This window comes from Alosa alosa, chromosome 13 (assembly GCF_017589495.1).
Source record: "Alosa alosa isolate M-15738 ecotype Scorff River chromosome 13, AALO_Geno_1.1, whole genome shotgun sequence".
NCBI classification, from domain to species: Eukaryota; Metazoa; Chordata; class Actinopteri; order Clupeiformes; family Clupeidae; genus Alosa; species Alosa alosa.
The window spans coordinates 26867302-26890195 of NC_063201.1; the positions used below are offsets into that span (position 1 = coordinate 26867302).

Sequence of the window (22894 nt, forward strand, 5' to 3'; positions counted from 1 at the left end):
CTCTTGATCATCCCATTGCCATCAGCTCATCAGAAACCCCAGTGCTGACAGGAGTGGAGAAAGTTGTGTTCGACTCTGTGATCCCCCTCCCAACCCCCCTTGTTCCTCTCAGACCTACTAAACAGTAAAATCTCCATCACCTGTTTCTCCAGCATCAATCACACGCATGCCCTACATCATCATTCCCGCCATGCACAGTGCAAAAGGAAAACAAATGTATGTGTGAGTTCACGCATTCAACAATAAAAAAAAAAAAAAAAAAACAAGACTTCATCAGAGTTCCTTGCTGCCCGTGTCTGGTCTTTTAAGTGTCTACACTTCACTTCAGTTTTAAATGCACTGTGCATTTACGATATTTTCTGTGGTAGTCCTAAACATTGGCAAGTCTATATACTGTAAACAGAAGCAATCCAACAGACAAGTTTACCTGTCTCATGACCGCATTCAGTTTTCTACAAGTAAAATTTTCAATGCAGAAATGAATGCAGTTTTTTGCCAATTGTTAAGCTATTACTAAGGGCAACCTTTTGAGGAGCTGATAAGTTTTAGGTCCATGAATGCAATATCTTCAAATAAAAGTTTTCAAGTCAATTTGACAGAATGGCCCCCAGTCCCATACATTATTTCAACTGGTCTCTGTTTCCAGTCCTCACTCGCCATCCAACTGCCATTCTAAGCCCAGTGCCTCGACTGGTCTCGGCCCTTTGCCCAGATCTCATCTTGGCACAGTTGTCAGTGCCTTGGCGTTCTGTGCCTCTCTGCTGTCCCACTTTTGGGGGACATTTCTCACACGGCTTTGCTCCCGTGGCTCACTGAACCGTTAGCTATTAATGCGGAGGGCTGGAAAGATGTTCATCGGGCAGAAAATTGAACCAATTTTACCACTAATGGTGCAACACTCATCAGAGGAAAGGGATCAAACGTGCGTTTAGTTTTGCGCGGGGTTCATGAAGGCTTAAGAAAAAGTTCTCCGTTGGCAACTAAATTATTTTTATTAGGCTATCGACAGAATGGACACTGACTGACTACGACTGATGCTTTCTGGACATCAATGTCAGAAAATCCGAATGTTTTAGTTATTGCGTAATAGTTTAACAAGAAGAGCGTTTCTACAGGTAGGCTAGCCTTGGCCTTGTGTTTGCGCAACATCGATGAAGAAAGCGAGCATCCATCGACCATAGTCGTAATTTCCTCTGCAGAATATTATGCGATGGCAGGTTCGCCAAGTTCATCTCTCTCCCTCTGACAATCTCCTGACTTCTGAAAACAACGTTCCTTTCTTGTTCCTATCCAATGAAAACCCCCTGCTCAGAGGGTGGGATTTAGATTTGTGGTCTACACTTTTACTCGCAAGAGAGGAAGAATGCGATAGTTAAAGCAGTAGCCCATATAGCCCCGTGATTGTTTTTTTTGTTGGAGTGGGATCATCACAGTCGAATCCAGTCGACCACTAAGAAATCGATTGTGTGCATGGCCAAGGGGACGGCAAGCGCGGATGATTTCCCTGGCATAAAGCTGAAAGGTAAGTGCCTCGAGCTGTTGTCATTTGGTTACAAATCACGTGCTCTTTTGTTTTCTTCTGCTGTCTTATGAAAATATGCAGGGATTCCGCGTTTAGACGACCACTGAAAACATCTCCGGGATGTCTGTCTCGATGCAATGTAAAGCGAGTTTAAACTGAGGTCACGAATAAAGGTTTCATTCACCAGTGGTTGTTCTAATATATTAGTGTCTTGTAAATTCGCTGTTGTGGTTTTATGGAACGAAAACATGATAATCATATAGTAGATATCCATTGTAAACATTTTATTGAGGGAGGATTCCTTGTTTCATAATAATGATAGCCATATGAAAGTCAGTTGTTTATTTCTCTGGTCATATTGTTTTTTTTTTTTTTTTTTGTATTTTGAATTATTTTCCTCTATGTCAGTTCAGATTGTGTTATCTGTGAATAGCCATATTGTTGTCGCTGAAAAGAGCATACAGACAGAAAAGAAAAGGCATTGCATTAAAAAAAAAACATCCCTTGCGTTTCAATAAATAAACACTTGTGGGCCAAGGAACATTTTTGGACATAGCCTATAGAACTCCCATAGCTGCCGCGCGCACACATGGCTCTTGTTATTGGAGCGGCAGCAGTCCACGTGAGTAGTGATGGGGGATTGCCTCAGCACTCCACTGCAATCCACCAGTACATACTGTAACTGGAAGGGCTGGTCCTAGTATCTCGCTCAGAGGCTAAAGGGACAAGCCCTCCGGTGAATTCTGGCACACCAGACACATCGCCTTTTGCGCAACCAATCTCTCTCAGCATGTCGTCTCTCATGTTGAGGACTTCCAGGAAACATGAAGAACGTCTCTGACCACTGTATGTAAATGCAAGTTATTTCCTTTTTTACAATGTTTTCCTTCTTCTAAACCATTTCCGAGTAGGCTGTGTTAGGATATTGTAACTTTTCAACGGTGATTGCGACTGCGAGATAGTGACATTAAAAACAGAATAACTTGTAGAGGCAAGATTACTTACAGTGCATTAGAAAGTAGTACTTTGATGTCATGATGGATGATATATTGAACCTCTGCTCTCCATGGAAAGCGGAAATGAACAAAAACTGTCTTTGTACTTTGCTTTTCAACTTTCACCTCTGCAATGCTCAGACCCTGCAGAGCTGTTTTTATGAAGTTTGTGTGTTAGAGAGGGATTTTCTGTGTAGCTGCTGAGTTTTTTTTATTTATTGTTTGGCCACAATGAAATGCATGTGATTAATTTACAGACAGATGAAAGAATGTATGCCACTCCATGGCCAGTGAAAGGTACCACATAGATGGGTAGGAAAAAAACATTTTTTATATGACTGTTGTTGCTGTTACAGACCATTGTTTTTTAAAGTCACAACATTATCTGGTGAATTTATGTTAATGAATGAATTGTTAGAATGACAAGGAATCATGTTTTCTCCTCTCCCAGGAAATTGGTTACTCTGACTGTTATCGACCCACCCTAGGGCTGCATTCTATTGACAGTCCAGGGAAAATATGCCATTGTTCACTTCTATACGAGTCGTGAATTACTTTTTAATTGGATATTGCATATTAAAGTGCATTTAATACAGAAGTTTACATGTCATGTCAGCAGCATGTTTTGTCCCATTTGTAAGCCTTTAGGCAGGTCAAAAGTGAACACCTAATAAAGTTACGAGGAGATTATCCACAAGGTTGTACTCTGTAATATTACACTCCTGCTGGCTCTAGTAAGGGATGAATAGAACCGGGAAACATTGTTGACATTACAGAGAAAATCAAATCCATTTCCTTTGGATTATGTCAACATGGAATCATAGCATTCTTTTGGTATCCTCCCTGATCAGTTGTTTAGTTGCATATTTGTTTCATATCTCTCTGCCTTTGATTGAAACCACCTTTCAAGAGCAGGGAGTTGCCTTAAACCAAACATCCAAATAAAAAGCAAATAATACGTAATCTGAATAGATTTCATATTGCTCATAGATATGGTATGTAGCTGAGGCGTGTATATCCTATAATAATTAACAGAGCTCGTTTTGCTTATATGTCTTTGTCACCCTACGTGGAGCCTGTTTTGCGTGCTCATGTATTGACACGTTTATGGGACCTGTCAGACAGGCACGTGAGACACATCTGTGTGTGGAAGAGTATAGGCTAGGCATGCTCACAGTGGTATGGAACTCTCATGCTCTCCTCACTCAGCACTCTGGACTGGTAAGGACACCTACTGTGTAGGGAGCAGCCACATGACAAGAGTCTGCGTGACACAATATCTAAAAAAAAGAAGTCTGGATTTTTTTTATTGTAGTGGAAAGGAAAGCAATATGCAACATAAACAGCAGATTGGACATATACTGGGAAGATAGATGGGTGAAGTGGGCTGTGGTGGTGAGAAGGATTTAGGGAGAATGAGACTCTGCACTACAAACAAGCCATTTCACCTCGAACAGATGTTTCAGACTCGCCCACTGTTATTGAATTTGAGTCCAGATAGGCTAAATTAATTTTGGGACTGTTAAGACATGAGTCAGGACTCCAAAACAAGCCCAAGCCCATTGGAAAGGAGCCTTGTGTTATAAGTAATTGGAAAGTGATTGTCATGAGACTATTAGTCTCACCAAAAAAAAAAATGGCAGCCGTCCAGACACCCCAACCTGTTTAGTTTTCCACTGACCATAAGTGTTAGAATGGGGGCTATTCATTTGAAGGATGTGGAGTCTCATGATGATGAGGATGTTTTAAAGGGAGAGCTCACTCACATGTTTACCAGTTGTCCTAGGTGGAGGAGGTGGCTGGCAGGAGGCTCTGTTCGCCGTAATGAGCCCAAATTATATTTGTGTCAGAGTGTCATGGAAACGGTGATGGGAGTGGGTTGTTTTGAAAATCGTCATCGGCTCATCCAGACTTTTGCAAAATATCACAGATAAAGGTACTGCGTGGTCTCTAGCTCAGTACCGAGTGGTGTTTTCCATGGTGGCCCTAAGACAGGCTGTGGTCCGTGCAGCTGTGGGGTGTGGGAGCAGTTTTCCGCTTCTCTCACGGTGGGGCACTGGTTGACAAGCCATTGCCATCACTTCTCTTTGATGGTGGCCCTCAACAAAGCACTTAAATATGTTTTGTCAAGTGCAAATGTACTCCACCTTAAGAGGAATGTAACCTACTTGACACTTACACTCACATTCAAACAGGCCTATTTGGCATAACTTTCTGTAGCCTATCATGAAGTAAGTGAAATGCAGAAAATTCTTCATATGATTGAACTCTTCCGTGCTGTATCATGCTGATTGGTTTTATGTGCATTTGACTGTGTGCATACACACAGAAGAATAATGGTTAACTAACTGAAACTTGTAACTTGTACTGAAAACTCATATCAGTTTTCTGCAGGTGGCTGTCAGGTGTGTGATATGTGGTACAGGTAAATGTAGCTCTTGTTTATATCTCTTTATGCTGGGTGTGAGTCTATATGGACCGGTATGTCATAATGCATTTCAAAGACTGCTTGTAGTGGGGTGGCATTTGCTGAAGGAGTTTTACCCTCCTTGCTATCTAGTTGCCATGGCTTGAGCAAACTCTATCACCTCCACGGTTAAACCACACTCACTACACTGATAAGCATAATGCCTGCCGGCCAAATGCTCCTCTACTATACTCCCCAGGATTCACTGGACAAACAAAGTGTCAGCTGTCACAAAGGGCTTTTTTGTGAAGGAGTGTGTGATATTGAAATGAACCATTGTTTGCCCCTTGTGCTAGTAGGCCCTTATTTACCTGTTTAATTAAGGCTCTTCCACGGGCACAGTGGTTGTAATCCTGGCCGTTAATGTTAGTCAAATGCTCTCCCCTCGCATTCCTCTCTGCAATGTGGCCGGCTCCTCTAGCGACTTTGCTCACACGCTAGAATGTCTAGGAGACGTGGGCCATTGTCCACCATTTACATCTACTTTGTGTGCGGGCAGGGCCCCACTGACATTCCAGTGTGTGTCTGCTGGTGCGTGTGTATGAGAGAGAGAGTACTGTATGTGTGTGTGTGTCTGTGTGTATGTGTATGTGTGTGTGTGTGTGTGTGTGTGTGCCTGTGCCCTTGCTGCTCATTTTCATATGACAGTGTGTAACTGTGTAACTGTCACCCCTTGGCCCCGTTGTGTCCTCTGCCCACTCACAAAGCACACTCTGTGCCAGTAAACAGGAAAAACCTCCACAGCTGCATTTACATGTTTGTGTGTGTGTGTGTGTGTGTGTGTGTGTGTGTGTGTGTCTTGTCCCTCTCCATCAATCCCAGTGTAGGAACAAGAAAGTATTCCTGATAACAACAGATTGTTTAAAAGAAAAAGTGAAAATGTACTGAGAAACAAAATATTGACGCGTGGGCAATCCCATCCTCTGATCCCTTTGAACAGAACAGTATTTTATTATTTATAGAGTTGTAGTGGTGGGAAACGTTCTGTTCAATATGTGAATCATGGCTCCAGTTCCTTACGTGCCCCTGCACGCCCGCATGTACTGTATGTGAGTAGAGCAGCTCCTGTACCTTACTGTTTATGCCGGACAGTTAAGTACCGCAAACGTGTCCTTTCATTTTCCAGTCATGTGAACTGTGAACTGTGTTGTTAAGCAAGTAACCATAGCTGAGTGTGAGGAGCCAGAGATAGATAGATAGATAGATAGATAGATAGATAGTAGTGAGTGAGCAAGCAAGAGAGGGAGCTGTGTTTTAAAGAGGACATGGCAGATAGGTTGAGAAGTCCACAGGAAAGAGGTGTCTGAAAACAATAAACTAAAGCCAATCCTCCACTCACACACACCTCACACTAGAAGGAGCCACTGCTTAGCTTAGCACAAAGTGTGAGACAAGCTGTTGTTAATAATGTTGATAATTGTTTATAACCATTATCAGCTGGCTATGACATGCAGAGGCGTCCTCAGACAGGCCTACTGTGGTCTTGGTGGGGGGTGGGGTGGGGGGTGGGTAAACAGAATACCTCTGTTGGAAATCACACAGATGGTTCCCTGCGAGGCAGGCAGTGTTCTCAACATGGTACATGGTGGGCTCCGAATGCCTCAGCTCCACTGGGGCTTTTGTTTTCCGTCACCCACTGCGGGTGCAACAATACACGCCACTGTCTCCCTCTGACTCACAGTCTGGAGGGGTCGGAGGGCAGAGATGGCGGCCAACGCGCTGAGTGGAGAAAGTATTATTTATTTGTCAAGGCTGATGAACGACTCTTGCAGGGGGAGGAGGGGATATCAGATAGTTTGCAGCAAGGAATGTAACATTCTATTCGCCTCTCTGGATCGCTTGTAAGTGGGTGTAGAGCCTATGATTTTCTCATCTCTTCACACATACAGACACACAAACACTGAAAACACCTGCCACACACCCAGGCTCACAATACTATATAGATGACATATTGATAGATGGAAAATAGAAGAGACAAAACAGTGTTTCTTTTTGGGTGTAAATTACAGAGTGAGAGGGAAAGGTTAGCTGCCCCTCACTGACAACATGAGCAAAAGTTTGGAAATTACTTGGTGACTTGAAACAATGTGTGTCAAGACAATGTAGTGTATGGATCAACATAGAAACTTTATAGCCTTCTAACACAATGTCTTAATATGTTTCTATTCTGTCACAATAAGTCACATATTCAGACAATGTAGGAGTCTGAAATATAACTATTGAAATTGTAAATAAAGACCTAATACCAACCCTAATACATGTGCAGTGATGCTTAATGCAGATTATTATTACTTATTGAACAGATTATTATAGTTTATTGAGCACTGATACATAAACTTATTAGTTATGTATTAATGGTTAACATGTGTTCCCTACACTTGTTAAATATTAACACATGATACATTAACACACCATAAGAACCCCTTCAAGTGCTCCCCAAGAGAGCTGATGAAGCAGCAGTCACGTACTGTTCAAGCAGCAGGGCTCTGAGAAGCACACTGCACGTGAGGGCAAGCTCAGCGCTGAGTTGTGAACATAGTACTAGCTCTTAACTTGACCCTTTGGGTCTACCCTCCCCCTCTCTTCTGTGCAGTGTTTCCCATCTGGCGAGGGGCCCGCGGGGCCCAGGTTTGGGTCTGGGGCCGCGGCGTCGGCGGCCTGGCGGCGAAATGGGCGGTGGATGGCGCAGACGGGCAGCAGCGGCCGGGCTTTGACTGCCCCGTGTGGTGCGTGCTGTGCCGGGGCGGCCGCGAGTGGCTGCAGGACGCCTGCCAGCGGGGGCGCGGGGCCTTCCGGCTGCCCGCAGACATGCTGAGTATCAAGCTCCCGCAGCTCTTCGACATCCACCAGGTGCCCAAGGTGAGTGCACCAAGCGCTGACACTCACACACACACACACACACAAACAGATGCACGCACACATACATGTTAAGTGTCTTTGAGTTAAAGGCGCTATAAAAATTAAATGTATTATTATTACCATGACACATAAGGCCCTTTCACACTGGCAAAATTGCCGTGATTTTATGTACTAGAATCGCCGAACAACTGTCCCTTTCACATAGACCGAGGCGAAACGGCGGGACAAAGTGTCTCGCCAAATTTACTACGAAGCCCCCTAGACATTTTGCCGAGTTTTTTGTTCCGCCACCAGTGTGAATGGGTCAAGGCGGAAAGGGGAATCTGGGCGGGCATTTCAATGCTATGTCCAGCCCACCACAGGAGATTGCAAATAAATCTAACTGATCAAAAGCAGCAATAGCAGAGACTGCACATTATGTCAATCTATAAATTCACAAAGTCTCCAGTCATTCAATGCCTGCTAGAGTTGACTGTAGCTTGGAATGCAATCCATAATAGGCTATCCTAAAATCCAGCGATAAAACAATTGCATGAACTCACGAGCGTCTGTCTGCCCTATATGTATATCCTCTGATTGTAATGCTTACAGATATCTAGGCGATATTTGTAACATTTATTTTGTATTTGGCCTGTTATAAAATCATGTAGACTTATTGAACAATTTAAACACATTAGGAACCGCAAAGTTGGAGACATGCATAAAGACATTGCTGCAAATTTAAAACCGGATTACTCTGGAATGGCTAACTGCAGGGAAATGCTTTACACCTTTATGTTCGGTAAGGTCTGCTGTTTATTCTGATATATGGTTTGTCATGTGTGAGGGAAAGTTCGCGAAGTATTCCACCAAGATGAATGGGTAGGGAGACGGGCGCAAAAAATATAATTAAATTAAAGTTACTTTAGTAACTTTAGTTCTCGCGAACCGTTTACCACAACAACTAACCACTAACATCGTTTAAAGGCTGAGAAAAAGCTCTTTTGTGTGATACATGTGATGTCTGTGATGAATAGGCTACTTCGCAAGTAGTTCAGCAAATTTGGGTGGGACAGAAATACCTTTACAGAGCAGCAGTTCTGGCCATATCGGCTCTGGCTCACATGATGTACTGCTTTAAATGCATTATCGCTTCACTACCCAACATGCGAACAAGAAAGAAAAGAAAACAGAAACCAATGTGCTTATGCGCTTATTTCCGCGATTTAGAGAAAAGACAGCTATGGTAACCTACCAATTAGGATTTGCTTTGCCTGCACTGCTGTTTGGTTGTCCCAAAATTTGAGACGATCCATACTCGCATTAACTAAATCTTATCAACCCGAACTGCGATGTTGAGTGACAGGATGCAATGCCTAATAATCTCACTGCCTTCGGGATAACTGCTAACAGTGCGCCTAGGCCTACTGTTAAAGGAGAATTCCGGTGTGATATTGACCTAAAGTGTATTGAAACATGATACCGAGTGTGAACGTATGTCTCATAGCCCATCTCGGCTTGTCCCCTGCACTCCAAAATCTGGCGCTAGTTAGCCGATGCTACCAACAGCTTTTTCAATAGTGGTGCTTCGGCATCGGGCTATCCGTGCAAATAAATCACTGTTTTACACCCATTTACAAGGCTCACTGCTGCTACTGGAAGAAACTGGAATCCATGCATTTGCACTGAATTATTTTTGGAATCTGATCCCTTATCATACCAGTTCATTCTTACTCGTTGCTCGACTTATTGTGACTAAATTCAAGATGGCTGCAAACGCTAAACTTCGTGAAGATACTGTCTGTATAAATCGTCTTGTAAGTAAACTACCAGTGCTTTTCAAAGTTCTCAATGTCTCGTTTTAAATGTCAGGGCCCTCGAAGTCTACCAATGAAGTGTGGAGATACATCGAGCCTCGTAAATGGGTGTAAAACAGTGATTTATTTGCATGGCTAGCCCGATGCCGAAGCACCACTATTGAAAAAGCTGTTGGTAGCATCGGCTAACTAGCGCCAGATTTTGGAGTGCAGGGGACAAGCCGAGATGGGCTATGAGACATACGTTCACACTCGCATGTTTCAATACACTTTAGGTCAATATCACACCGGAATTCTCCTTTAAACACCTGAAAAATATTAAGCTGCTGTTTTCTTTTCATGATGAGCACTAGGCCTGGCCTACGCTTGAATGATTTATGGCTGAATGGAACGTTGCGTTTTTAAAGAACTGCTTATTACGTCGTGTGACAAAGTTTACACTAATCATCATCTTCTAATGTACAAGGATACAAGGAAGTTTATTGTCACGTGCATATAGTTACTGGAAGTAAGAAATGCAGTGAAATTATGTCTGGTGTCAGCCTATTTGTGCATTTATGGGGGTAAAAAGTGCAGTAGAAGAGGGGTTTAGTAGATTAAGTGGCAAGGGCTGCATAAGAAAGGTGGGGGAGGATTGGGTTTGGGGGGCACCAACAAGGAGCATGTATCCTTATATTGAGATGTCCATTCTCTTTGCCCTAGGCTATCATTTGTGCGCGAAGCCTGTTTCAATTAAGACAGTACAGTTGTAATATTGAATTATTTCATGAATAAATTGTACGCACAGTACATTGTACAGCCAACGCAAGGGGCAACTCTTCTCTTCAATTTGACATTTCGACATCTATTGCAAGAATTTAACATTCTAACAGCAACAGCAAAGCAAATGCAAGCTGACCAAAGTGCAGTCGGTTCTCCCGCCATAGTTTTTGAAATCACACACCTGCTGTATCTAAAGGCCCACGCACATAAGGCCTGCTACGACTATCACTCTACACGCCCCCTGTTGCACGTCACAATTTAATTTACTATAGCTGATCCTGCCTCCTGGCTCCCCAAAATGCCGCATCATGTGAACAGATCAGCAGGCCGGCAAATTTTCACCTCTCTTTCAGACACAAAAAGACGGCAAAAAGACGTCCCCTCTTCCCGCAAATTTAGCGTGATATCTGTGTGAAAAGGCCTATATACACACACACACACACAGACACTCACACAGGTGATAAAGAGTACAGGGCCACAGTGCATTGAACATACAGTAGAGAATACTTAAATAAATGAGCTGGTGTTGACATTCAGTCTCCAAAAGCTTGACTTCAACTCTGTTGAAGCACCCAATGACTCTACTTGCCATCTTAATCATGCGCTGCAGCTTGCCTTGGTCTGCTTGTACGTATTACTGAAACTACTAATCAAACCAAAGGACAGGATGCTCTGATACAGTGTTCCAGGAAGTAGTGGTGTGAAGTTTTGCATCATTGACTCTGTCTGTAGAGCATTCTAGCAATACAGAGTGTTTAAAGTCACCAGTCAGTTGGAGTTAGGTCATGGGTAGTTGGGTGTCAACCCGTTGTTTCAGGATCATTCTTTTTTTGGCAGCTGTTAATCCTGTGTATCAGGTCCACGGTCATTATGTAATAAACATACAATGTATGTTTTTTTGGATATTTTGTGTGGGTAATCTCTGATATTGCCTGTGAAACAAAGTCCCAGAACATTGATAATGGACGGCATTGTCAGAACATGTAAAAAAAAAGAACCTATTTGATCAGAATTACGATGTGTGCTGAGGGGGCTTGAAATCTTTCCCACTGTGTGGCAGTACAAAACAAAGCATAGCGTGATGGGTAGAGGGCAGCTGTGCTGAGTGAACTTCTTGAACTCTGAAGAGAGCTGAGTGTTGCTGCTCTGTAGACTGTTGCAGTAGACTTATTATATAACACAGTGGTTCTTAAACTTTTTGTCTGGCGACCCCCCCAAAAACACATGGGCCAAGTCTCGTGACCCCCTTCTCTCTAACCGGCGGAATTTGGTTTAAGAAATGTTGTGAGATGGGCATTGGAAGCAGAGGCAGAAAATGTCTTCTCTCATAGGTAGGCTATGTCAACATCAAAGGCATTATGTCAATGGCAGCCTTTGACTAAAAACCTTTACAAAAATGTCTTTAATCCAGACTGCAAATAATTTTCCGACCCCTCCAATATTTTTGGGGACCCCCCTGGGTGTCCCGACCCCCAGTTAACACGTGTAGCATGTGTACGAAGTGACTGCTGAATCCAAACTTCAAGAACTGACCATTGGTAGGTCCACTCTACGCGGTCAAAGGCTTTTTCCGCATCTAGAGAAAACACAGCACAGAATTCTCTAAGCGAAGGGGAGACATCAATTATGTTAGGTAAACATCACAGGCCAGTCTACCATGAACAAAACCTTTGTCTTGTCATAGTGAATCAGTGCATGTGTAAGTGTTTCGAGATGCTTGGAGAGTTCATTATTAATGTCACAGCACTTTAACGAAAGATGGTTGAGAGCAAATGTACATGGTACTTCATCCTTTCTCGAGTCAGTTCATTGGCCAAGATATTACCTAATGTTTTCATAAAAGCTCAAAGGTTTTTGAAGTCTTAGTGGTGATGCAGATTTATGTGGATTGGAATCACTGTTGCAACATATCCAGCAACAGACCATTCTTTGAAAAACTGCTTTCTCAGTAGAAGTTGCAGACTTGCAAAACTGAGGCAAGCAGCTAAGGCTCACATACTTTGCCGTGCAATGCATGTTCAACAGTCTAACCTTACTTTCCCTATTTCTCAAGGGATTTTGTGCTTGTGGGACTAAGCTGCCTATTAATGGCCAATTGCCTTCAGGAAATGTAATCAAATACACCCACTGCCTTACGCTTGACCTTGTATATAAAAAGTAAATATAAGCAAATATAAACATAACTTAAAGGAGAAGTTCGGTGTGATATTGACCCAAAGTGTGTTGAAACATGACATTTAAAACGAGACATTGAGAACTTTGAAAAAGCACTGGTAGTTTATTTACAAGACGATTTATACAGACAGTACCTTTAGGAAGTTTAGCGTTCGCTGCCATCTTGAATTTAGTCACGATAAGTCGAGCGACGAGTACGAATGAACAGTTATGATAAGGGAGCAGATTCCAAAAACAATTCCGTGGAAATGCATGGATTCCAGTTGCTTCCAGTAGCAGCAACTGGAATCCATGCATTTCCATGGAACTATTTTGTTCTGTATAAATCGTCTTGTAAATAAACTACCAGTGCTTTTTCAAAGTTCTCAATGTCTCGTTTTAAATGTCAGGGCCCTCGGAAGTCTACCAATGAAGTTTGGAGCTACTTTGAGCCTCGTAAATGGTGTAAAATAGTGATTTATTTGCATGGCTAGGCCGATGCCAGAGTCACCCCCATTGAAAACCTGTTGGTAGCATCGGAGTGCAGGGGACAAGGCGAGATGAGCTATTAGACAAAAGTTCACACTCGGTATCATGTTTCAACACACTTTAGGTCAATATCACACCGAACTTTCCTTTAAAGTAAATAAAGTAAGTAGCCTGGCGGGCCATCCTATATCATTGAAATGTATAGTCTGGAATCGAGCCATTCACCTCGCTTAATCCAAGGGGCGGGCAGAGAATTGTCTTTCAAACTGCCTAGGCATGCAATAGGCCAGCTTACGACCATATCCGTATCCGATTCGGCAAAGCGGCAAATACATCCTTCTTGAAAGGAATGACTTAAGTGCATTGTGTTGCTCAACTTTCAAAGAAAAGCACCAACAAGCACCAAAGTCCAACTCCTCCAAAGTTGATTAACGCCGATTCAAACAACGCTCTTCGTTCGCCATAGCCACCTTCCTTGTTGTTACCGTCGCAGGACTGTCGTTATCCTGTTAAGCCCGCCTTAAGACTCTCTAACAAAATAGAGCGCTGTGATTGAATAACATCCAGGGTGTTAGCCAATAGAAATTCCTATGGTTTGCTACTAGACGTACAGGCTGAGCAAATTAATTTGCCGCCGCTAGGGTGCGTCTAGATTTCTAGGCTATAAAGTAAGCAGATATATATGAAATCTGAATATCCCCCAGTATTTATGGTTGTAGTGTTATCTAAGGTCTGCTGCACTGCAGTATTTATGGTTGTAGTGTTATCTAAGGTCTGCTGCACTGCAGTATTTATGGTTGTAGTGTTTATTGTTACCTAAGGTTTCCTCCTCATAGTAGCTTGAATGTTCTTCTTTGTGAGTTGTTTTGGATAAAAGTGTCTGCTAAATGAAAATGTAAATGTACATGGCACACAGGTATTCAGGGAGGATGGCATCATCTCCGGGTACCGGCACCCGAGAAGCTCTGCCCTAGACTGCATCCTCAGCAGCTTCCAGATGACCAATGAGACGGTCAATATCTGGACCCACTTCCTGCCGACCTGGTGGGTCTAGGTGTCATATTGTTCTGTGGCCATAGTACCAAAATACTAAAGAAAGCTCTTTTTTCCATTTGATTCACATGCAAGCATTATTATTATTATTATATAGTTGTAGTCGATAATTGTTTGATAATTGATCAATTGTAGTAGATCGGGCTGCTAGCGATATTAGACTAACTCAACTTCCTGGTGTTCTTGCAGGTACTTCCTGTGGCGGTTCAGCATCCTGTGCTCCACCCTGAACTTCCTGTCAGAGAGCTACACCTGGCCCCTGCTGGTGTACATGCTGCTCATCTGCGTGTACCCCTTCACCTCCAGCTGCGCCCACACTTTCAGCACCATGTCGCCAGAGGCCCGTCACATCTGCTACTTCTTCGACTACGGCGCCCTCAGCCTCTACAGCCTAGGTAGGGGGCTAACCTCTGACCTCTTCCGTTCAGCTTCAGGTGTTGATGGGTGGCTAGTGGTACAGTAGTGTTGATGGGTGGCTAGTGGTGGTGTTGATGGGTGGCTAGTGGTACAGTAGTGTTGATGGGTGGCTAGTGGTGGTGTTGATGGGTGGCTAGTGGTGGTGTTGATGGGTGGCCAGCAGGTGGCCTCTTGTGCTCTGCTTCTGTTTGCCGTCCTGTACCGTTCGCTCCTTTCAGGAACAAATGGCAGAGTTTGATGCATACTGGCTGCATGTATGCCACAGTTGTAGTAGCTTAGTGGTTAATAAGCTGTGCTAGCGTGCAGTAGCCTGAAAAGTTGAGGGTTCAATTCCTGGTTTCCACCATTGTGCCCTTGAGCAAGACCCTTAATCTCAAGTTGCTCCGGGAACAATGGCCTTGTAAAATAATTTACATATGTAAGTCGCTTATACCCTGTCTGTCTGATCAACTACATTACTGAGGGATTGAAATGCTCCCCCTAGTTGTCATTAACCACAACTGTTTTCATATACAGTAGTAGTCAGTATGAAATTCACTGCTGTGACGTTTCTGATGTGAGGTTGAATGAAAACATCATAACATTTAATGTTTTCTGGGCAGTAAAAAGGATGTTGCGTGAGCAGCAGTATTTCTGAGCACTGAAAGATGCTAAGCTGCTACTTTTGGAAACTGTAAGCCACCTTCTGGAAACTGTCTGGATTTGACTGTGGAAACCCAAGTCCTGTCATGGCTTCTGTATAAGTATAGTATTTATACTAACCCGGAGCAGTGAGCTGCCTGCTACAGCATCGCTCGGGGAGTAGTGAGGGGTTAGGTGCCTTGCTCAAGGGCACTTCAGCCGTGGATGTGGGCATGGGAGAGCAGTGCAGCCTACATTTTTCCTACTGGTCGGGGATCGAACCGGCAACCCTTCAGTTACAAGCCCGAAGCCCTAACCAGTAGGCCACAGCTGTCCCACTTTTAAAAATAAATAAATAAATAAATAAATAAATAAATAAAAAATATCTGCCCGCTAACACTGCTGACCTGGACACGGGTCTTCAGAAGAAGAAGGGGGCCGAGGGGGAACAGTGAGGGTATTGTGCTCCGGCCCCGGCTTCAAAGTGGAGGAAGCCAGTGGCTCTAAAAGAGGAGGAAACTGGGAAAGTTCATAGGATTAGAGAGGTAAAAGTCTGGGTGTCTTTGAACATTGTTTGGACGATCGACATCAGTGGCCTGGAGTCTCCACTACAGCACAGCTCACAAGGAGCTCCACTTTGATCTCTGTACACCGCTCTCTGCACACTCGCACGTAGGCTTAGCCGTAATGCCCAGGTTCAAGACCTGATAAGATTGTGCCAGAGAGGGTTAAAGTGGAGTAATCAAGGATCTTTGATTGTGCTCATTCACTCAGTTTTGTATGCAGTGCAATGCAGTGCAATGATGAAGAAATGGCTAAGTAGCTGACTGAGCAGGTCATGTGTGCTATCCCAGGTTCACACTAATGTGTTAATGCCACTGTGTTACAAAACTTATCATTGATCTCTGCTGGATAAATCAGTGGGCACCATTACTGTAGGAACTGAATCCTCTCATCAACAAGAGATCATTTAAACTGATGCATCCGAATGCAGGAGGAGTTTATTGCATGTTAAATAAGATAACAGGCCTAATAATTTAAAATCACTGCACGTCACGATTCAGACCTTTATATCCTGTTCATGTTTTTCATGTTCTGTTTGATTGTCTTTTGTGTGTGCCATGTTTCCCTGTTGTCCAGCCTGTGTTATGACCCGTCTTCTGTTGATTGAGTTGAGTCCTGCACACTTGGCTCTTTGGCGTTGCGGTCAAGTTGCAGGATTGTGATCCTGGAGACCCGGCTCTGAGGCTGGGTGGGGTCACTACTCCCTCCCTTCGCAACGTATAGCTTTTGTTCATCGCTGCCAAGTCAAGTGTTTAATTTTGGACTTAGAATTTTGAATAGTAATATTTATTTTGATTTGGATTGTTGTTAAAGTTGAATTCTGGATTTCGCTGTGCTTGACCAGTTTTCATGGCCAGTAATTTCCCTGTCGTCTCGCTTGGTTCAGCACAAATTGCTCATGCTCTTGATCGGTCCTGTTAAAGTATTCATAGACTTTTGCTGCAAATCTGTTTGGCCTTATGGTTCAAAGCTCTCTCCAAGCTTGTGTGTGTTTCTAGCTTTTTTTGACTAAACTCTATTTCAGCAAGCTCTGGAATTCCTTTATTAAAATACTTTTGACTTCATCCCTGACCCTCTATTGCATTTGGGGCCTAACCTCCAGCAGCAGCCTCAGGCTGTGACGGTGTGTCGACACCTGTTTGAACAAACCGACAACAGGCTTTCATCAAATGAAAACAGTTTGTGGGAAATGAGTTGTAATGTAACACACTGGGTGGGAGTAGCATATAGACCTGGGACTATAAGATTAGTGGTAACTTGAATTTATATTATATGATTTACAGTATATGACATTCAGTACTGGAAGTTACACACTGAAGGTGTGTGTGCTGAATCTGTGAGGGACCACCAACGATGTAGGTCTCTGGCAGATCAGTGTCATTATCCCACAGTGAGTCTGCTTAACTCTGAAACCCCTTTATTGGAAACAAGGCACTCCTGCACTGTAATCTGTAATACCACCACAAAAGCTAGTCAGCGACTGCCAAACATTTAGGCCTGCTTTGTACCAAACGCCTAAAGCCCCATCCAGGAATTGTCATTCATCTGAACATAGCTTTCCCTCTTGCTTCGGCTTTTCTTTCCATTCAATCTGCTCAGTTCAATCTGCAACATGAAGTTTCATCATGATCAATGCAAATGCATAGCAGTGGAGGGTTTATTATTAACAATCATGCAGCATATGTGTGGTATTTATAGTTATTTATTTTTAATTTGTTTTTATTGTTCTTTAGGTTGTGCCATCACCTATGGGTCATACGTGATGCCTGATTGCTGGGTCAACAGCTGGCTGCACCAGCATTTCGTCCCCATCGCCATTGGCAACACACTCTTCTGCACAAGCATGTCATGCTACTCCAGGTAAGAGCCTCTTCGACCAATCACTAGCCAACATCAATGGCACTCGTATGCATGAGTTGACATCTTCAGAGTGACAGTTTTTTATTTCAATTGATGCCCTAAACACCATAGTAAAGGTCCATGAAAATCCAGTTGGTGGAAGTTAAAATGAGGGTTGTTTTTATCCATTATCCTTATGCAGATACTGACATAACTAGACATAACATAATTAGAATGTTGTCTAAAAAACATCTGACCCCATCCAGAGCCCTACCAAACATGGAATTTTAGAATCTTGCACGTCTATCAAAGCTACAGAGAGAAATTATGAACTTTACTTTGTTATTTCAATTAACACTTCAGTCCAGCAGATGGTGGTAATGCACTCCGTTACTGCATTCCTTTTGTAAACTACCAAAAAAAAGCTCACAGAAAAAGAAGAAGGGTTTCGCTGGCCTGCCAGAGTTAAGATTATACATGACGGAGCAAGTTCGTCGTAGTTCATGTCTATGGGCACGAAATGGGGATCGAGTCCTGTCAGCATAAAGAGGCATGTCGCTTACAAATTGATGAGCGTACGGCCGGCCAACAGTAGCAGAATAAATAAGAGGCGTACACCTGATGTAAGGTCGATTTTCTCCAGACTGGAATACTCAAAAATGCTACAAATGTACCTGAAATGGTCAGAAGGGTTTGAGGATCATGAAAACGTGCCCAAAATTCACATTCCTAACTCTATAGAACCAAGATCTTAGTATATGTGGTGAAATTCTGAGTTATGGCCATAAACTTCAATGGAACAACCCCCCCCTCGTGCGATCCGGGTTCCCGGAAGTGGCACCTGATGAAATATCTTGCTCCGCCATGTATAATCTTTGGCCAGAGTAACCTTCTTCTTCTTCAGTGAGTTTTTTTTTGGCAGTTTGCAAACGGAGTGCATTACCACCATCTGCTGGACTGAAGTGTGATGGCAAGTGTACCCTGTAGCCTCGTTCTGACCGCTGGGTGAATAAGGCTAATTAAGCCCAAATGTAACCCAAAAGTGAAAGTATAGCAAAATTATTCCAAAAATTGCCCATCAATTCAGAAACAACAAATGTCTCTATGGGAAAGTGTAAGCTAGCTTATGGTCAATTGTTGAAGGCCTAATATAGTTCACTTGACCACACAAAAAGGATCAATCATGAAAATAGTAATATTTGCACCCAAATAAGCATGGCAACGTAATGTCATTTTCAAAAGGTTTACCTAAAGAGCTTAATGTTAAGCAGGTCTCATTATTGTTGTTGGGGTGAAAAAATTATGTAATAATAAATCCCATTCACATGGATTTCCTGGGATTCTCTGACCATGCCCTAAAAAGATTCCTTGCAGTGCTGACAAGAGTGGGGAAAAAAGACCTCCACACACAGGCTTGAGGAGGAATGAAATATTGAGGTCATGTGAACTCTTTGCCCTCATTTTTTATAGGTTCCTGGAACTGCAGTTCCCACGCAAAAGTAAAATCTTGCGAACGGGGGCTTTTGTGTTTCCATTTCTCTTTGACAACATTCCACTGTTCTACAGAGTGAGTATTATACCATAACACAATCTAAGATGCTGTTTGTTAATTGTACAGTACATGTATATGTTCCAATATACATGGAAGAAACATGAGTTGTTAAAAATAAAATAAAATTGTATGGAGTCAAAGCATAGTATGTACTGTAGATACAATGTAGATATTACCATAATGAATTTAGATGTTATGTTTCATGGTTATTATTGCCGTAATGTACTGTACAACTGACTTCACTTCAGTTCAACATGGACATTAACAAAAGTCTTCCTGTGTGTGTGTGTGTGTGTGTGTGTGTGTGTGTGTGTGTGTGTGTGTGTGTGTGTGTGTGTGTGTGTGTGCGCGCGTATGTATGTAGCTGTTGCTCTGCTGTGGAGGTGGGTGCACTCACACTGACGCTTTGTCCAGCCACTGTTACCACCTCCTCTTCGCCTTCCTCACCTGCTTCCTGTTTGCGTCTCACCTGCCTGAGAGGCTGGCCCCTGGCCGCTTTGACTACTTCGGTACGTTTACCCATAGACATTTTTATATATACATAGGTTTACCCATGGTGGTCTGTCGCCATCCCCAAATGTCCAATATTAATGTTCATTGCAAATTCTAGAATATTAAGCTACTGTTTGTCACCAGCGTGGGTGCTCTCGAGGGCTCAGTGTCTTGGATTCTGTCTTGTGCCTTGCAAACAGTTGCAGGAGGCCATAACACTGCTTTACACTATTACAATTTAATTAGTATAAAAGAATTGCCCCAAATCTAGTAAATTTGTATGAATAAAATAAAAAATAATGAATAAAAAAATGAATCTAAAAATGTAACAAAATCTCCATCCTGGTCCTCCTGGCAGGCCACAGTCACCAGCTGTTCCACATCTGCGCCGTGGTGGGCACCCACTTCCAGATGGAGGCCGTGCTGGCTGACATGGCGTCCCGCCGAGGGTGGCTCATCTCCCAGGCGTCCGTGCCCTCCTTCCTGGGTACCGTGGGCGCGCTGGCCCTGGGCCTCCTGCTCAACCTGTGCATCATCGGCCTGTTCAGCGCCAGTCTGCTACGGGCGCCGCACCTGAGCACCCAAAGTGCCGCCGCTGTCGCAGCTGCCTCTGCCTCTGCCCGCCACTCCAGCCCGGGTGTCTCTCAGCAAGCCTCTGCTGAGCTCAAGGAGGAGTAAGGAACTCAGCATAGCTGGCAGAAGGGTGTTTTGGTCTAGTGCTAAACCATGGTGTGTGCTAATTTGAAGAAGCACAGGTCAGTTGACCTGTTCTTTTGATGGACACATCCATTAGTGAGTGTTTAAAAATATAATGCGTCAAGAAGTAATTTTCAAGAATGTATTTTATAGTACCCTACCCTTAACATTTTGTTGTGTTTATCAGTTAATTTCTTTTCATTTGTTCAGATTAGTTGTCACAATTTTGGACTAAGTGTTTACAATTAACATTTTAAAATAGCTGAAAACCCAGATACTGATTTTTTTCAGGTCTATGTAAACTTTTCATTGTCCCATGGTGACATAACAGAGAAGCTTTTAAAAGACTCTGGGTTGCATGAAGCCATTTTGTATTAACATCACCCCAAAGTGCCTTAAAGAGAGCTAGATTGTTTACAGTGCTAGAAGTAACTGTAGATGGCAGTAGGCTACAACAAAACTAAACCGAACTCATAATTCGTAACTCAACTGGAAATGTATCAGTAGACTGATTCAGGGATTTCATACTCATCTATATTTAGTTTTACATTAACATAATTTAGTATTTAAAACATACATACATTCTGAAAAGCCAATTATATTAGTTTGTATATGTTTTAATTATAAAATGATAAAAGATTCGGACGAATGCATTTGGACTAACACATAGTATAAGCATGTGTCTGATTTAGAGTCCTCATGTCATGTTCTAGGGACACTCTCGTTCACTCTCATATCATAGGAGTAGAAACTGTCTCGCAAGAGAAGACAGTCATTTGAACTTAGTCCAATAGTGTGCTGATGCCATAATTTACAGGCTTGCCACACAGTGTTCCGTCTTAGTTGGGCCCAGCCCCAACCAGCTCTCCCAGTTTCAGTATAGTCTTTCTGATGAGTTGATCATTTACATCCACTAACTTGAAAAACATTTGTGTTTTTTTGTTTTAAAAAAAAAAGAAACATTTATCACCTAATCCTCATTGTTCTATTTGTTAATGTATGGGTATGCAGATAATGTCACAGGTGCCCTGTCTGAGCTTCGGATGTTGTGCCATTGATATGGATAGATGTTCAATGTTTTGCCTGTTTTCTTTGACCAGCACTCAACTGAAAAGAGTTTTATCAGCTCTGTCCTACCTATGGTGTGAATGTCTCCTGCATCCTTAGTGGAGGTGTTTAGGCACTGTAGTATTGTGGTGTTCATTGCAGGTTTATGGCATACAATACTAGTTTTATGTTTACAATTACCAGTAAAACCTTTATTGGGGTGGGGGGTGTAATAGCGCAGTTTGTATTTATTCCTGATTATGTATTTACTGTCATCCTGCGCATGGGGAAGCATTTGATATTTGATATTTCATTATTGTGAGGTTTGCCTGTCGTATGTGGTCCACGTCTTACTGTATATGCCAGAGCACTTAAGTACTCATTAAAACAGTCAAGAGTAATACCGCACATGAAGAATTCACTAATTGCCATGTAATTTGAAACACTTTATATGCATATGTTTTATAAACATTTCCTTCTGGCTATTTCATTTAATTCGCAGAACCTTTTCTAACCAGATTAAAGATGTAAAGATGGCATTGCTTGTAAGACAAGAGAGTCTAACAACTATATGATCTTTATGGCTAAGTAAGTGATTGCAAGGTATGTGGGGGATAGGTTCTGTGATTTAAGTTCACCAAAAGATATCTATACAGTAGCCATAGTTTGTCAGGTGTACTCCATTCCTGACTCCCTCTGCAGTTAGCATAGAGGCACACATCTGTCAGGCACTGTTGGATTGGAAGCTGGTGGGGTATGTGGGGACAATATATATGAAGCAGGGTCTTTTTGATTTGTTATACAAGAAATAGGTCAAAGTGGGATGAATGGTTAACCTGATGCAATGTCATTATTATATGTCATTTTTCATTTGTCTATCCTGTTGCATGGAGAAAATCTACTTTGGTTATAAAAGGGCCCTCGTTTTGTTAAATTGAAAGAAAAGAACCTATAGGCTTTTGATAGGCTATACTGGACTGTCACAACAGTACCACGAGACACTAAAATAAATTACAATGTCTTCGTTATAGCCTAATTATAGGCTACTTCTTTAAGGTTCTGTCCACAAGCTTTGTCCTCAAAAGGAACAATGGTATGGGTGTTACTGGTTTAGAATCAGACCCAGCATTTTGTATTGATCAGTATATGCTACCCCACGCATGTCAGTTGTTTATTTTTTTGTCTGTAGGACTAAAATTGTTAACAAATTCTTGAGTGTGTAATCACCTTTTAATACATTTTTAATACAAAAAAGACTTACCCTTGTTTGCGTCTTTGTCAATCAAACTCGCGTTGGCGAACGCGAAAGAAGAAAATGAACCCCGTTTAGTCCAAGTAAAGTACCCCTGGCTGCAGCTTGCAGCTTCAGTGTCTGAAGGTGGGCTGAGCTCAACGTTGCGCTCCGCCCCACATTGAGCCCAGCCCCGATCTGCAAGCTGCAGCCAGGGGCTTCTCGCGTGAGAAGACGTGCTGGGCTGAGCTCAACGTAGCGGTCCGCCCCACATTGAGCCCAGCCCCGACCTGCAAGCTGCAGCCAGGTGCTTCTCGTTTAGTCAGCAGTGACATGAT

General features: G+C 42.8%; 1 protein-coding gene across 2 annotated transcripts; it reads left to right on the top strand.

The window, feature by feature from the left end:
• Nucleotides 1-815: 815 nt before the first annotated feature.
• On the top strand, nt 816-22581 carry paqr6 (progestin and adipoQ receptor family member VI). Of its 2 annotated transcripts, none has more exons than XM_048261128.1 (8): nt 816-1522; nt 7578-7843; nt 13961-14088; nt 14287-14492; nt 17433-17559; nt 19009-19105; nt 19455-19599; nt 19941-22581. In XM_048261128.1, the coding sequence occupies exons 1-8, from the start codon at nt 1471-1473 to the stop codon at nt 20258-20260; spliced, it is 1341 nt and encodes a 446-aa protein (XP_048117085.1). In that variant the 5' UTR covers nt 816-1470; the 3' UTR covers nt 20261-22581. The 2 variants fall into 2 exon arrangements, with proteins under 2 accessions (XP_048117085.1, XP_048117086.1); XM_048261129.1 differs by lacking the exon at nt 816-1522 and adding an exon at nt 2199-2368.
• Nucleotides 22582-22894: the final 313 nt, after the last annotated feature.